A 17,878-nucleotide genomic window follows, 5' to 3' on the forward strand; every position below is an offset into this window, starting at 1 on the left:
GCTGGTTTGTTTCTTCTTTTTATTTCACGTATGGAGTGTTTCGGAAGAAATAATAACAGATGTGTGCCTGTAAAATTTTCACAAGACTTTAAAAGTAGGAGAAATGTTTGAAATAGTTAAATTCTTAGGGTATAGTGTTTGTAAATATAGATCTAAGATCTATGTTCGAGACGTTGTACCATTGTTCACGTAATCTTTCAAGTTTAATCTTATCATAATTTGATTATCTAGTTAATAAAAGTTGGTAAAAACATTTTTCACGTTATTTCCGTGGAATCGAACTTATTTTAATTCTAGGGCCATTGTCAAAAAAATATACGTACACATGAGTTGGTTGAGAAGTGTGAGAGGTTTGTAAAAAAAAACTCAGCAAATGACTGAAAATCATCACTGTCTACGTATATAGGTAATTGTGTAATCAAAAATACGGTTAAATCAACACGCTTGAATCAATGAGAAACAAATAAATTGGAAAGGAATTAAAGAAAGAAAAAGTATTTTGCATGAATTTTTCAATACTGCAATTGTATAATTTATTGTAAAAATTACATCCGCCAGATAAAGAATGATTACTAAGTAAACTAAATTTTGTTACATTCATAAGACCTACAATGGCACCCTTACAACAATTTGGAACCCATATCAACCAGCGATATCATTTCGAGTTTTCATCAATCCAGTACTTATCTGAAATAATGTAACGAAATAGATATGCACAAATTATATGACAAAATCGAAGCTTCTGGGTCTCCGTATACGTATATTCTTCGGAAAAAAATTCTCTACCAAGATTCTGCCGAGCTACAGGTAGGTTTTTAAGAATCGGGTCGGAGATGCGTTATAATGGATGAATCTAACGCAAGGATGGAAGCGATGGACCCACCCCAAGGTCGGGTGCAGTCGGGTGAGTATCGCGGAATGTTCGTGAAGAGCGGGCGTAGAGCGGGTTGATCGTACGAGGAACCGAACCAGAGTCGGGAGGAGGAGTCTCGTGTGTGAATCTCTGCCGACTTAATGTCCCCCTCCCCCCCTCATCCACCTGCGATATTCTTCTGCCGGCCTCGCGCATCGCAGCCAATACTTACGTCGCGTATGTTCGTACGTATCGAATACCGAAGCGTTGCTCACAAACGAAAAATTATAACGCTATAATATCTCGGGACAGAAATGATCGTAGATTAGGTAATACTCACGTGAATAAAAATATCAATTTGCATGCAAATTTCACGTAACGCTGCGAAATACCCGAATCGCGGGAACACCAAAATTGGTATTTGGCCTTCACGCGAAATTATTGCCTCTTACGATTTCCAAATTATGCATGCGGCTATACGTGATATGATACCTGAATTTTTTTTCAACGGGCAGAACAATTATGAGATCTCCTGTCAAATTTCCATTGAAATTTGTCAAACAATCTGTGAATTATCAACTTCTCAGCTTTGATAAGAAAAAAAAAGAGTTGTTGGTCAAATTTAATTTACCGTAATACTATAATCGTTGTTTGTATGTACGATATACTCGTAAACTGCAAAAGAATAACGCAGCAAATCTTTAGAATGCCTTTTTGACATAACAATATTCCGAGTAAAGGGGAAGAAAATGTCAAAATTTCGTTCAAAATTGAGGGACGTTTATTCCATGATCAACAGGTTGTTTCGCCGCGTGTATTGTACGTAATACATATTGAATGAGGCCCGTGCTACAGCTGAGTAAAAAAAAAAATTAGACGAAATGTTTCATGCCAACAAAAAGTCGTCATTACATAACGGAAATAATTGCAATAGTCAATGTATTGCACAAACGTGGTTCCCGAAGGAGCTGGCATCCGTATCGGCAGAAGCGCGCTTGGCGAATACACGAGAAATAAAGGTAAAAGAACGCCGAGCGCCTAGTCTCTGGGTCACCGAGAGAACGGAGCGAGGAGGCGTGGGCGGGTAAAGTGCTAAGGGCGAGGGGGGAGAGCGGGAGAGAAACGCTTTCCCCTTCATTGTTTGAAAAATCCCGCCTGTGCCCCTCAGGAATCGATAGATGGCGCGCTCTATTGTTGACTCGGATCAAAATGGCAGCCTATAATGGGCACTCCGTGGGAACATTGTTCGGGTATCTTTATGACAAATGATTACCGTGACTATAATTTTGTATAAAAAGTGTCGCGGCGATAGTGTCGAATGATATTAGTGTAAATTATGTACTTTTACCAGCGAATCATGTGAGGATTCAGGCACCCTTGTAAACACCCGATCGGTGCACCCTGCGTGTTGGATATTTTGTTGAAGAACCATATTTACTGTGTTATCTTAAGAACGAAACGTTTATATCCTTGTTTAAATAACAGAAGACCGATTTAAGAACTTCGGTTAATCACCGCCAAGGTAAATACCGTAGTTAACTCATCCTTCCGCTTGTTCTCCCTGGAAAAATGCACCTTCGCTACGCGGTAAAAGAACTCCGTTCTCGGACCGTCGGGAATGCCATTTCCCAGCGGCAACGAGAATACCAATGCAACTTGTTGGGAACCCATTCAGGGGGCACCTGTTAAGTGGAACATTTCAACTCTTCGTCGACTATAATTCGGCTTTTATCAGCATCGCGTATCGCCTAACTCTGATCACCCGGTAGATTTCTAGTCAATAATGGAGGTGGTGGCGCATCGCGATGCGACCGTGTATTGTTGTCATTTCTATTATGTACAAATACACGCTCACCTACACCCGCAACATTCACGTGTTACTCAATTATTATTGTGACTTTATTGATAGTTAATTTCCCTCATTGCAAGTTACGCAATAAATTACGACCGTGATTATCGGTCGAGAAGTATATTCGCGCGATCCTGACTGACTCCACTCATATAACACACGGAAGATCTAATCAGTTCATTTTTCCTTTAATCACCTTTCCTCCTGGTCGGTAGCTCTTTGTTTGTTATACTTATTAATAAGGGACCACTCATGCGATCACCACTTTTTACAGCTGCAACGATCTCTCGTATGTCATTTTTTGCAAAACATGTCATGAGGTGCTACATAACAACGGCTATTGCATGTCGTACCATCTTGCCATTTCAAAGAAACAGACTTTTACTTGGCAATTATAATGATGATAATTCTTCATCGTGTCATGTCAATTACAGCTACAGCTTTATGAATCACTTTTTTATACTAGTACGTATCTTCCAGTTATATTAGAAATAAAAGATAACAGAAATGAATTGCTATGAAGTGCTATGTTCGGATCGCAAAAGCTTTATAGCTTTTTTATCTATATGTGAATCCAAAAAACATGCCTACAATATTTTTTCAAATTACATTTATTTATTTTTGGCAACACGTTCTAGTGTTCCTAGTATTTTTTCTTCTCCTTGTAAAACAAACAGTTGAATTTCATTTGTTCGTTATCAATCGTTCAGCGCATCCTCTACATAGACTTAGATAGACATTTTATATATATATGTATATATATGTATATATATATATATATCACATGAGTAAGGTCATCGTTTCCAACCCCAAACTTTTTTGTCATGTGTTCAAGCTTGAATTCCAACAGGGAAATCTTGAAAATTGATCAAAAACGTTAATGTAAATGTAAGATTATACTTTGAGGTTAGCGCGTATCAAATCACAAGTATGTCGAAAGTATGTCACATTTATAAATATACTTCAGATACACTTTTCGGATTCACTTGTGCATTGGAAACAAAAAAGAAAACTTTTACATCGTGACATATTAATGGCAATAATCTCTATTTATTGTCTTCTATTTTCCTTTTTTCCATCGCTGACAGTCATGAAGATAAAAGTTTTGGAAAAGATCAAAGACATCGCTCATAAAAGTTGTTAGTATCCAGTAGTAAGATGTCTATTGGTTCTGGAACATTTATTCATGTCCTGAAAATTTATCCACTATTTGTCAATACTGTTCATGTTTTCAATTACTTTGTTAATTACTACTTGTTGATTTTCAATTTAATTTACTTATTCCTAGATATTAGCTTTCCACTGCCTATCTTGTTTTGCCTTATCAGCGTTGCGTAAGTGTAAGATTTCTCTGCGACATTAAGTAATCTTTTGGATTTTGAATCATTTTATGACATAAGATGCAAAATTTGTGTAGAAGCATGTACGGAACAAAAACTGATCCCAAAAATCAGCACGAACTGAATTTAAACACATTTTATCCACCAATGAAAACTATTTGACTAACTTGTATTAAAAAAAGCATTAGGACTGAAAACGTCTTAGGATTTTGTGCATCTAATTTACACTGGTCATCTTGAATGCAGTAAATCAATCACGTCTTTAGGCATACAAGTAGCCCTTAAATAGGTTTTATTTTGTGCAATAAAAAAAACCATATCTTATGAGTCAATTTTTGCAGTAAAGCTAATTTTAAGTTATTTATTATATCTATGATATGAGAACTTGGAATTAATTGCTTTTCTTTCTGTCTTTCAGGATGCAATGGCGTCGCTTTATCTTTTCCTGAAACATAAGCAAATGCTGTGACGATCGCAGATAATCCTACAACGGTTCAATGTGACTTTTAAATTGACACTCAAAGTATACAAAGAAATGGACAATAAAAGATTAATGTTATGAATATCGTCGAGTCTGTAGATCGTGAATTTGGAGATCAAAGTCTGCAAGAAGCAGATCAGGCAGGCTAGGCACTCTGGTGCTTTAGCGTGGGTAATGGATCCCGCTGGGCCGTGGTATGCATCGTACAATCGTTTAGCCACTAGTGGTGCCGCTGGTACATTTCAAACTACGAGTCCAACTACGAGCGGTGATTTTGCATCCCATCACTTGCCCACGGCTGTTACCCAATCTGCCCCATCGACAACATCACAGCTGCTTTTGCAAGCAGCACATACAACGGCAACACTGGCAGGACAACCTTCGCCATTTAATCCTGGAGGGTTTCTATCTCCGCCTCCAGTCGGCTATGACGTATTTTCCCCCCTGTTTCATCATGCCAACCCTAAACAGGCGCACTACGTTACACAGCATAGACAAGCCCTAGTTCACGCTCAGGCAGTTGCTACGACAAAGCAAAACACTTCCACGGAAAATGAAATTTCAACACTTAGAGAGAATTACAACTCTTCACATCAGGCAACATTCTTTGAGCACCAAGGCAATGCCTCGTCACCAACAACGTCAAGTTTAGCATGGACACATCAAAACAATTCCCAACTTCCTAGCCCTTTCGGCATTTTACCACATGAGACTGTCGTTCCATCTTCACCAGGACCTCCTTCGTCCAAGTCTGGTGGTACTGCGTATGAAAACACGTTCAATGCCCACTTTGCCGCCGCTCAAACCTTGAACAATCTAAATTCGCAGTTACCCTCTCCTGTAGTAACGGCAGCTGAATTTAAATCATCCAACTATACAGAGACTAAGAAAGTCACTAGTGTCAGGCCACAGTCTCCGGCTGTTACCATAAAACCAGTGGTCTCTGTTCCAACGGCTAGCAGTACACAACCATTTTTTCAACAAGGAGCTGCGTCATTCGGATCAGAACCTCTTTCTAGTAGTTACGCAGCTGCAAGTGGGAACCAATCTTCTAATGCAAAGGTTCAATCTTCCCTACAGCATCAACAATCGTGTATTGTCTCTACAGCCAGCAATACATCCGGCAAGGAATACAGGATCCCACAACCTCCGATAAGGTCGCCATCGACAACTTCTATTTTCTTGAATACAAGTGCTGCAGTGAGAACGACACCTTCGCAAGTCCAGGAAAAACAATCAGCAAGAAATAGCAACTTTGCTTCCCCCCCCAGCAAGGGAGCTGCAGTAACTCCCCAATCAATTCAAACTAAAGCACAGACTAAAATATATCCTGAACTAGGTAGCCATGGTGAGCACAGGAGAACAGAACAAAATGCTCACGAGAATAGCCAGTCGTCACCGATTAGCTTTTCTCTGATTGATTCTAGAGGGTTGAATTACGCCAGCAATAATGCAACCAATTGTAATAATGCGAACAGTAAATTAGCCCCCAGTCAAAGAACACCTACCAATAGTAATATTCAGCAGCAACATAGTCAACAACAATTCCATGCATTAAATCAGCAGCAACAGCAACAACAGCAGCAACAACAACAGCAGCAACAACAGCAACAACAGCAGCAGCAACAGCAGCAAGCAACACCTTACAGACATTATTCTACGAGCTCTACAAGCGATTCCGAATATCATCATACTGGGAGATCAAAGTCTACGACTTCCACAGACTCTGCATATTCATCAAATAATTCTACGCAAAATGGCCCTGACTGTGCCGTCGTTGTACCACGGAGGCCTAGTCCTCTGCAAGCACATTCACAGGCCAGTCCTCTGGGTCATGTGCCAAGTCCTGCTTATCCGATGTATAATAGCCCTATGGCAACAATGTCTTCTCCATCTCCTTTACAGCAGCATGGAGAGCCTAGTGGAAGTCAATGTACTAGCGGGTCACAGTTCAAAGCAACCGTTCAACAGGTCACACCTCCCTCTCCGTTGGATGTTACCGTTCCCAGACCAGCATCTCAAAATCAGGTCGCATATTCTTCGGTGATTACTAGGGCATTAGGAACAACGGAGAATAACAAGGCCAGTTACAACACGGAGAACAGAAACTATGAAAGACAGCAGGAATTTAGCCAGAATCAAAAACAGCAGGTTTGTTGGGAAAATGATAATAGACAGACAAATGCCAGTAGAAAATTTCCAGTTACAACTTACCAAGCTAGTAACGCAGATATGAGTACGCAAAATTTACCTATTCAACAACAGGCGCAGAGAGTTTTAAATATTTCTGAACGGCAACAGGCTTATTTTGATTCAAGCCAAATTACTTTACAGGATCTAAGCAGCTGTAGGGGTGATCCTATGAGCATTGTTAAAAATTTACAGACCTTGCAGCAGAGCTCATGTCAGATACAGCAACAAGCTTCTACTCCTAATCCGGCCGAGCAGCAGAAACAGGTTGAAGAAAGGCGGAAAGTTGATACTGTAAGTAAGAAGAGGAAAAATGCTGAGAAAGGGACGCATGGGTCATCACTTAATGATTTGGCAGGAGCGGCAGCTATGACAGAGTATTTAAGTAGAATACCACCTCCTGCTCATCATAACGCTAATCAGCAGCAACAAAATGGTTATTTTGATTTTGACAGGTGGAATATTCCTCCACCGCCGTCAAAAATTTTTCCTTCGACTTCGGGGACTTTTGCTTCTCAAACGACGTTGCATCACTCTAATAACTTTGTTAGTAATCCTGCACATCAACATCAGTCTTTGATGGTTACCCATCATCATGCTCCCCCGCCGATACCATATTTTCCGGCATTTCACATACCACCCGGGCACCATGCTCATCATTCGCACGAGTTTCAATCATCAGTTGAAATACCTTCTACTGCTTACGGCGAGAATTCAGTAAACCATGCAAATTACAATCAAGATGCGAGAGACGATCAGCCCAAGGTCATAGTTCCAAATATCGAAGAAGAATTAGGATTTCTTCAACAAAATCAAGAACCTGTCCAGACTTTTAATCGAATTAACAAAGACTCCAAGGGGCCGGGTAGCGGCAAAGATCCTAATTCTGGTTTTATGACTAGTTATCTCAAGTTTTTACAAGGTGAAAGAGATCCATCTCCTCCACCTGCGATTCGTGGTGGCAGAAAGGCAACATGGAACAGGTCAAAGCCTTACATTCCACCGGAACCACATAAATCAGCATCAATTGAAAATTCAACTCGAGCATCTACAAATGGAGTCAACACTCAGCCTCAAGAAAAAATAGTCCAACCAACCTCCAAGAACACCACAATTGACTATGCTAACGATCCAAGATACTTTCCTTTACCTAAGGAGAGAAAAAAGCAAAACTTTGATTCTAGCGATGATGGGTTTACAAGTGATGATGACTTTTCATTTCCTCCTAAAAAAAGTGAAAAGAAATGTGTGGAATATACTATCACCAAATCGGAAGGAAAGCCTCGGAAAGGCAGACCAATAAAACCTGGTGGACCAACGGATAGAAAAAGAAAAGCTGCAGCGGCTGCAGCCGAGGCTGCTGCAACTGCTGCTGCAACTGCTGTTGCTGAAAAGAATGCAAAAAAAATGGAAGAAGGTGAGTAACTTGTTTCTTGTTTTTTTATCCTCAAATCAACGTGAAACAATTGATTTTATTATTTATTATTTCATTCATATTAAAATATTGGAAGTATCATGAAATATCATGGAATATCATTGTTGGTTCTGATCACGACTCATTTTTTCTAAATCATATCTCACATTTTGATTGATTACAGTGGATCCCTTATTGCTACCTCCGAGACGTGAGACGTCTAGAAGAAAAGCAAAGGAGAAAACATCAGTGAAACAGTTTCTCGATCGGCAGCAGGGCATTGATTACTTTGACAACGATGAAGAACTCGGTGATTCTGACTCTGATCCAGCATGGACACCTGCTGTTAAATTGGTAGGAGAGGAAGAGGAGAAAAAAAAGAAAAGAAGTAGACCTGTTATAACGAAGAAAACGAGAAGAATTATCGACGAGGATGGATATTCATCAGGAGATATTGCTGTACAGAGAAAAGCATCGAGAAAAAAGCAAGGCGCCGTTGGCAAACATTCTAGCAATGCAACAAGAGCCTTGACTAAACTAGAAGATAAAGTAATCCCAGTTAACAGTGATGATGATTTGGATATTTCACCATTCAAGGTCCGTATTAGGCTTATGTCTATTGAGACATTAAAAATTGATTGTGGTGCGTAAAAACAAATTTGAATCTTGCGTCATTATCGTTTGGCATTAGTTAGAAATTTGTAAGTGATTTAGGTTCATTTTGATCACTTCAAACAATGTTATTCAAAGTATACGTTCGTTCTGGACTACAGTATCAGTGGGCAAATTCGTAAAGTATCAACGTCTATTGACAAAGTTGCAGAGTATTAGAATTGTATTCAAGTAGTAGTACTTACAAAAGTAGTTTTTTTTTTCTTCTAAAGTACATGTACATATACTGTGGTGTACATGTGGTGAGATTTAAATTAATTTTTGGTTCATTAAAAAACGGAAATGTATCGGTTGCATGCAGCATTTTGTGGATGATTCAGAAGAAATGGTAATTTCATATGAAAGTATTACTTGATTTTTATACTGCAGTTTGTTATGTTTAGGTAAAATAAAACTGATCGCTTTGTCCTATCTGTAAATTCCTCCAGTCAGGAGCATGAGTAGAACACTGAATTTCACGTACCTATCAAAGAATAGCATTTCTCATCTGTCTAGGCTGCAAACGTACAAAGCATAGCAATCATTAAAATATTTCCGCGCCAAAACGGAGCCCATCGATTCCATAATTTTCGTTGAAAATTTTTAATCATGCTCTGAATGTCTTGCGAGGTTTTCTTTTATCGAGTTATTAATTTGTGTCGACCTTGTAATGTTTGTTGAATAGTCTGGCGAATTCGTGGTAATTAAATCGGATTTGGATGAAGACTTTCCTGCCCTTTGGAGAATAGACGGCAAGACGCTACTTCAGAAATACGAGCCTTTCAAATCTAATGGGAAAACTTTGTACAGAAACATATCTACGGTAATGCTGCTTGCTGAATGAATGTAAATATTTTGGAATTTCTTTCACTGCAATGTTAATAACGACATATTTTGAACTTTGTTATGTAGTATTCTGGCTGGGCACCTCAAAATCGTCACATATACCAACAAGTTCCAATAAATTTCTGGCAACAAGGCAAAATGGAAACCGTCGTAGAATTTCTACGTGACGAAATGATTATCGACGATAGGTAAGTTTGTGTGGATCAATCTAGGAAATATGTTGACCTATTGTTTCATGCAGTTAAGAAAATCATCAATATTAAACTTTTAAGTAATAGACTACATTATTTTTAAAGCGAACATATAGTCAAATCGATGAAAGATACGGAAAAATATCAGGACAACTTCGAAGTGTACATACAAACGCTCATTTCTCAAGCTCTGGATTCGAATTTTCTCACTGAAATATTTCAAGAACAAGGTAAAGAATTGTAATTTGCGTAAAATTAATGTGTGAACGTTATTTTTTATAACTGTCAATTTAAGATATCAATGTCATTATTTCAGATGATTATTTCCTGTCCAATGTGAAAACAGTTGATGAAGTAACTGAAGAAAGAAAACGTCGACTTTTGGCTACCACAAAATGGAAACCTAACATTGTAACAGCAATATCCACATGGCCATGCCTGAATATCCTTAAAGACCTTACAGCGCCTGAATTTAAAGGAAAACAATGTACCGGTTGTCAGCAGCAGAAAATTCACGCCAGAGTTCTGTTGTATGGTCAACCGTACAACGGTACTACTCTCGAAGGCTCTCCTCCAGACCCTAGAATCCCTCAAGAGAAGGTGTGCCGCATGCTTTGTCATTGACTTACTACCGTCACACCAATATTTCATGCAACTAAACATATTACTTATATTCGAGAAATATAAATTATTGGGTAGACACTAGCATTTCACCAATCTGAATATTTTTCTTTCCTTATCGTTTCAGGATTTTCTTCTATGTCGAATATGTCAAGGGAAGGTAGCTTTGTACAATAAGGTGGCGCATCAAAAGTATCTAATGTTCTTGGAGTGTGCCAAGCGAGTAGCTGATAAGCGACTTGCGGATCCGCATAAGGATACAACTATTATACTTAATGAGTTACTTGCTGACGAATCTTGGCTCAATCAGGTACTTGATATCAAATTTTATACTTTTCAGTTACATGAAATGAATGCTTGCTAGTTTTGGCCTCTCGAGGATCGTTGCACAGTTAGTACGTGCGCGAAATTTCTGTCAAGAATTTTTGCGTTCAATTACAACAAAATTTTTAATATGTAGTAACGTTGCAAACTTTTATTCTCCACCACTAAGTCAGCGGAAAGCCCAAAAACATAAAACGCGATCACTTAATTCGGTTTTCTTTTTTGTTTTATAAATTCATTTTATTATTTTGCAGTTGTTCAAAGAAGTTCGAGGCATCTGGGCAGAAATTGATAGCATGGAACAACAAACTAAAGCAAAAGTAAATTCTCGAGTGAAGTCAACAACTCCAAGTTTGGAAATTGACTCTTTAACACATACTTCGTCGACGCTGGTAAATGCAGGACCTGCTGCCACCCCTATTTCACAGGTGCCTACTGAAAGTAATCCATTGATAATGGTTAATAATACCCAAATGAATTTTGAGCCGTCTTAGTTCTTTTATGACAATTTTCACGATCAATGATGACCGAATGAGTTGTAAAAATATGGGTTGTTTCACCCAGTGATAAAATAAACACGTGAAAAGAGTATATATATATCTCTACAAGAAAAACGGTTTCTCTGTAGACGTCGGACTGTCTTGATCTTACGAATTGTAGTAACAACATTAATAACAGAAAATCATCATAGACATAGGAATACGACGATCTTTAATTTTAGTTGTGAATTATATTCGTAGATAATAATTCGTAATTCGTAGCAATAGTAATAACTTACACCCGCACACACTGTTCATTTGTAACATACTCACCCGTGACATAGATGATTGAAAATCATGCCCAAATTTTGCCACTACTTTAACGTTATCTATTGAAAATTATCATATTCGTGTGAATATAGAGATAGTTGTAGAATTTATATCGCGTCTAGGTTTCGGACAAAGTTAAATTAGAATTTGCTAAAGTCTGAGTGTGCAAGTGAGATAGATATTTTAGAAATATTCGTGAAAAGTGAAAGTGTGAGAAATTTAACGATTAACTGACTTTACTGTGTAATATACTCATATACATCACGTTGTGCTAAAGCGTCAAAGGTTGATACTGGTGACAGATGAAATCAACAATGTTTTCTGTTAGGCTTATTTTCAACTTATAGTTGTCCTGAAATGATAATGCTGAACTTTGTCAAATTTTTTTTTCATTAGCGATAACGGTTAGTCAGCCATCCAAGATGTTGAGCGAGAACGTTTGCCTATTTCCATCAACGAAAATCTTTTCTAAATAGTAAACAATATAAGCCTGACGATACTTATAACGCTGTAGTGGCTTCTATAAAACTGAAACAGAGAATGCTTCTAAATTCAAGTGCCACAAAATATTGTTGTGAAATTTGAATTGACTATTAACGTCTATTGTTTGAACGAATTACTGATCACGGGATGATGAGACCTAATATGTAATTCCTATTTAACTTATTGTTAATAATGGTGAATTACCGAAAGGAATGAAATTCTAAATAACGATACATCTGGGGAACTCAATTGGATACCTTATGCCAGAGTGAATTGGCTATTTACAATATGTAAGATGTGAGAATTTTTACTTTTGTACGATGTCATGTTTCAATTTTTAAATACGTATTTATTTGGAAAATCTTGTCCCGCGACTGTGATAAACAGATAAATGGAGAAGGGCATAATAATATTTGCACTTCTGGCACAGTTTCAGATGTGTATAAAATGAAATTTATCTAGCTTAGGATGTAAAGTTTGTAATTCAGTTTGCCATTGGACCATCCAATTATTATGAACACAAATAACGTCGTGGTTCACGTACTGTCTCTCATTGATTATCTGCATTTTTCATTCTTCTAAAAAAACGATTCTTACTTCCAGCCATAATATATGTATGTATAAAAATTCCAATTAAATAACAGTTTCTTCTGCTTGAACAAAGGACTCAAAGTTGTTAGCTGTAAAATCTATGCACATTCAAAACCAGTAACCGAAAATTATCGTACATTCATACGTATGCAAAACAGTTGTTTGAAATCCGTGGTATTTAATTATCATATTTTGCAAGTAGTAATTTTTGGATGAAAATATAATTGAAAATCATCTGCAATTCAACCCTAATTGTTCACACCTTGGTAAAGTAATCACAAATTCAATTGTGCAGAAAAAAAAACGAGGAGTTTGAAAAATATTTGGGGTGAAATTCACCCAGAGTGATCAATTAGGGTTAAGCTAGTAAACTAATCCATGTCGACATTTCGAAAAGCCACTTTCGGAATAATTTCTTTGCCGTAATGTAATAGTTTATTTAATTGCTTTTGTGTACATAAAAATTATGAGAATATGTATATCGACAGAAATCGCGTGTTTAGTCAAGTGCGACGCTGCAAGTTACTTGCTAAAGTCACAAAAATCGTATAACGGTTACTAACATCAAAAATTCCTGCTAGTTCTTCATGTATCTTTATATCAAATCAATTTAAAAAATGAATCAAATACGGAAATGTACAAACTCATAAGTTTGAAGTAAAATATCAATTTGTTTTGGAGAAAGCGAGGGTATATAATGACTAGATAAGTAGGAGAGTAAATTACTGACGTTTTATCATTCAACGATTGAAAATTAGTTAAGATTATCGTTATTTTCATTATTATTATTATCATCACTCGTGAATATCAAAATTAATTTTCATGGCAATTTAAAAAAAAATATGGTTTCTCCTGTACGATTGTAAACATCACATTTACACAATTTAGAATCTATACTTAATATCTTTATTTCATCGTCCACCATTTTGGAGCATTGATAAATAGTTTCGTAACGTTTAATGTTAAGTTGCAATAGCTCTTAGATATACTTTCCAGTAGATGATAAACATTTAGTAATAATACCATAACTGCTGATAGTTTGCTGTACATTAAAAATCACTACATTTTAATTGGCAATATTGCTACATATTGTTTAAACGTTCGAAGTGTTTAAGTTTTCATTTGTTTCTACGTTTATTAGGAATTATATTGGTAAAGACAAGTGGTGATATGTGTGTGTGGCGAGAATGTATTTTTTGAGAAGATGTATCAAATTATATTTGTAAATTGTAAAGATATAATAGCGATAGGTGGCTACAATTAATGAAATTGGCTGTCAAGTTTCAATACCTTTTTCTTCTTATTTTTATCATTATTATGACAAATTGAAATTACTATATGAATACTTTTCACAAATATTACGTAATTGATTTGTACTGTAAATTATCGAATCAATTATGGACTTTGAACGTTATAAATGCGGGCATTTGGACATTAACATCACAATAATAAAAAGTACAGTATGCAAGTGTAAAAATTTTTATTTTCGAAAATGTGCCATATCACATAATGGTGGTATTATGTTTCAAGAACTCAACGGTCATAGCGCCAAACGTCTTAGACAAGGGTGTGAAATGATAATCATGAAGTTTGAAGTTGTTGTATAAAAATTATTATATAAACTTCTTGGCGTGATGTAAATCTTGATACATATTATCTATCTGATGCAGCTCACTTATTATCAAAACTATTAATATTATTGTTATATTATATTATTTTGGCAAAATGGCAAATGTATTGTTTATTACTTTAAATGTAAATTTCTAATCTGTTTTTAATTTCCGACTTACTGAGTATTTTGTATGTTTTTCACCCATCGCAATACAAAGTTTAGTGTTTTCAGTAATGTGAAAAACAATATCAACATATGCATATTAGGATTGTTCTTATTTGGGAGTAGGAAAGATTTTTTTTGCCTTCCCAGATCTGTTCCAAATCACGGGGAAAAAATTGTCTATAGTATCAAGCCGCCACGTCCATTGAAACACGTGCCTAGTTTTCCCATTCAACCCATGATGATAAGTAAATGCAAAGAAATTCTGGTGAATATGAATATTTTTTTTGTGTCAAATACAAATTATTATACAAAAATATAAACGAGAGCTTTAATTTTTTTTTCAATACGTTCTTGTTTGATTTTTCCTAAATAATACGATACTAAACAGAAAAGAATGTTTGACTGAGAATAACTTGTATTATTTTAAGTAAGAATTGGAATTTTGCAAAAAAATTTAAAGATCATTTTTATAGAATTTTTTTGATCTACTGGAAAATCAATGCCGAGTAAGATATTTTTTTTTACCTAAATGGGAAAATTCAAACTCGTTGAAAGACGTGTTCCAGTTGACGTAGTAGCTTGAAACTTTACACACATTCTTTTCGAGTGATTTGAAACACGCATTTGGGGGGGGGGGGCAATGAAAATTTATCCGAACCCCAAATAAGGACCACCCTAATATATATACATGTATGTATATGTATATACATATTATATGAGCGTGGTTCTTGTTTAATTTCATCAATTCTCACCCTTAAATCGGCTGAAAATAATTTCTTTTAAATTACGAAGGCGCAGTTTCTTATCTGAATGCGAACCTATGCCAGTGGGATGGTTTTTTTTTGTCATTAAAAATAGATGTATATATACTATATTATAGTATACATGTACATACGTACACATACGTGTATGTACATGTATTTTGACAAAATATTCTTCCGTAACTTATGTTTTTATTAATCAATTTTCAATAAAATTTGAAAAATATTAAATGTAAACACACTTTCTCAGCATAACTAAGAAATATACATGTAACTCCGGTTTTTCCTACCAAGAATTTAAATCCGGAATCAAATCTATCTGAAAGTGAACTATCATTCAATTCTTTTCGATGCCCGCAACGTCGAAATTTATCTCGTGCAGAAGTTCATCTGCGTTGCTACCACACGAAATCAAAAGTGAAAGATATTCCTTATACTTTGTCAGGTTGCAGTATGTAGTGAAAACCGCATCCGATTTTTTGCGTAGATAAATCTAACTATTTTGAATGTGTAAGATTTTTCGTTTTCGCATTGTCATTTCACGCAAACCATGGCTGAGGATAAAATAGTGGTTAACTTTCTACTTCTAGTAATAAACGTGATACTTAGATTGTTTCCGTTAAAAATGAGCGCCTAAACTAATGTTGGTAATAGAAGTTACATCGGAAATATTTGGGATGCATCGGAAATACGAACTGAAGCAATTTCGACGTAATTTTTGTTACGAACATCAAAATCAATTAGCAGGCTACAATCCTCATATTTATCAACAGACCCTTGATACGTCATGTAAAAATCGAATTGGCCACGTGCCAAGAAAGATTACTAATCGGGAAAATATTTCACCTCAAAAAAGATACTCTGCTAAGCCGCCTGGGATGGGATATTTCTCTGATCAAAAATTTTACACATTTCAATCCGATTTTAGCAGGATTTATCAAGGCTTTATTGACGATTTCGAAAATGATAGCAGAAATCGCTTCAAATGTTGGTGAAAAAAGTTTCATTGGAAATACAAAAGATTTGATAAGTTCAAACCGACAAAAGATTTGATCAACTGAAACAGTCAAAAGCTTCGATTAGCTGGAATAGACGAAAGGTATGATTAATTGATACAGTTAAAGTTTGTTTTGCTGAAACAGACAAAGGTTTGATTAACTGCACAGACTTGATTAGTTGAAACAGACGAAGTTACGATTTGCACAATGACAAAAGTCCGTGGATCGGCAAAAATTATGTCGAGCCCAACGTCAACATTCATGAAAATAGTCTTCTACTCCATCATTTCTATGATTGAAGAAAAGATTATAAATTTTTTGAATCGAAATTATTCTTTTACCTGGAATTATTGAAATAAATATTTTGTTCGAATGAAGACGCAATATTTCTCGGTATGCTTGAAAAAAAAAATCAGTTCGTTGCCCTGAATCAAAAGACAATACAATCATTAAAAAAATACTTTTGTACACCTCAAATATGTTTTATAAATATTTACGACAAGATTCTTCACTATCATTGTATACTCCACGATTTTTATCCCGTGAATTGACCGCCGGCTTGCCAATGATGCGCCTTCTCTCAGAAACAAAAAGTATCAAGTCAACGCGCAAAAGGCGCGGTTAATTTAAATTTGAAAACTTAGTTGTTGGTAAGAAAATTGATTGAAAAGCTGAAAGCTTAACACATCTAGACTGCTTTACTTTTTCATATACCATTTATGAAATCGTTAAACACATGACGTGATTCATTATCAAGGTGGCAACAATTTTGCTTAAATATAATTCCTTGACTTTTCCTGACTTTTCCCGTCAAATATTCAGAATTCTCTGTTTTTCCACGAAACTTAGGAGCTATTTTTTATTGAAAAAGTGTATAATTTCGGAGAAGAGCAAAATCTAAAAAGGCCATTTTCTGAACCGTCCTATTGTATCTTATATGTGGAAGACTATTATTTTTGTGTTTGTTACTATAAAAAATGCATTGTAATCAATTATGTACTTCCTAGTATAAAATTTTTTAAATATTTTGTTGCGCCTACTTACGCGTGTGGTAGACGGGTTGTGTCGTGGAATTTAAGTGGAACACGATATTTTCTTGCTTCATATGTTTTAATTAATGCGTACGATGAGTTTCGGGTATTAAGCTATACATGTTTTTTTTTGTTAATTATTTGCTCTAATTTTAATCCTCCTGTATCCCTCCGTCGTGGTAGTTCATTGGAAGACGGTCATATTACTATTACATGTTACACGGATAACTCATCCAAAAAATTAAGCTTGCAAAAATGATGTAATGAAATCTGTCGTTACCTCCCGGACTAAATCACTCGATCATTAGATCAATCGATCACTGGACACACGATCACTCGATCACTGAACACCTTGATCACTCGATCATTCGATTACTGGATACCGCGATCATTCGATCAGTGGATCATTCGATCACTCGTGGGATGGCACCAATTTTGCTCAAATAAAATTCTTTTGCTTTATCTGTCAAAAAATGCAGAATTCCCTGACGCTTTCTTACGAAACTCAGGTAATACAGCTTTTACAACCAAAAGCCTCACAACTTATGCACTTTGCATATATAAATTTGAATTTAAAAAGTACACGGTATTGCTTCGATTGACACGAATAATTAGAAATTGAACGATACCGTTTCCAGAAGTTAGCTTAACTGAATTTACGCAGTATA

At 36.1% G+C, this 17,878-nt stretch overlaps 1 protein-coding gene across 2 annotated transcripts; it reads left to right on the forward strand.

Moving 5' to 3' along the window:
* The first annotated feature begins 2,240 nt into the window (after nt 1–2,240).
* On the forward strand, nt 2,241–16,646 carry LOC107217558. Of its 2 annotated transcripts, XM_046742867.1 has the most exons (10): nt 2,241–2,375; nt 4,461–6,674; nt 6,909–8,130; nt 8,312–8,724; nt 9,464–9,601; nt 9,691–9,812; nt 9,921–10,045; nt 10,132–10,415; nt 10,564–10,746; nt 11,015–16,646. In XM_046742867.1, exons 2-10 carry the CDS (start codon nt 4,698–4,700, stop codon nt 11,252–11,254), a joined length of 4,704 nt encoding a protein of 1,567 aa, XP_046598823.1. In that variant the 5' UTR covers nt 2,241–2,375; nt 4,461–4,697; the 3' UTR covers nt 11,255–16,646. The 2 variants fall into 2 exon arrangements, with proteins under 2 accessions (XP_046598823.1, XP_015510612.2); XM_015655126.2 differs by having other exon boundaries at nt 4,461–8,130.
* Nucleotides 16,647–17,878: the final 1,232 nt, after the last annotated feature.

The sequence above is a fragment of the Neodiprion lecontei genome, chromosome 6, assembly GCF_021901455.1.
Source record: "Neodiprion lecontei isolate iyNeoLeco1 chromosome 6, iyNeoLeco1.1, whole genome shotgun sequence".
Taxonomy (NCBI): Eukaryota; Metazoa; Arthropoda; class Insecta; order Hymenoptera; family Diprionidae; genus Neodiprion; species Neodiprion lecontei.

Bases quoted from the DNA above. Each gene is read 5' to 3' on its own strand.
- LOC107217558 (XM_015655126.2), top strand. From the start codon at position 4,698: ATGGATCCCGCTGGGCCGTGGTATGCATCGTACAATCGTTTAGCCACT. The intron at 8,131-8,311 runs GTGAGTAACTTG...GATTGATTACAG, and splicing joins TGCAAAAAAAATGGAAGAAG to TGGATCCCTTATTGCTACCT. The intron at 9,813-9,920 runs GTAAGTTTGTGT...TTATTTTTAAAG, and splicing joins GAAATGATTATCGACGATAG to CGAACATATAGTCAAATCGA.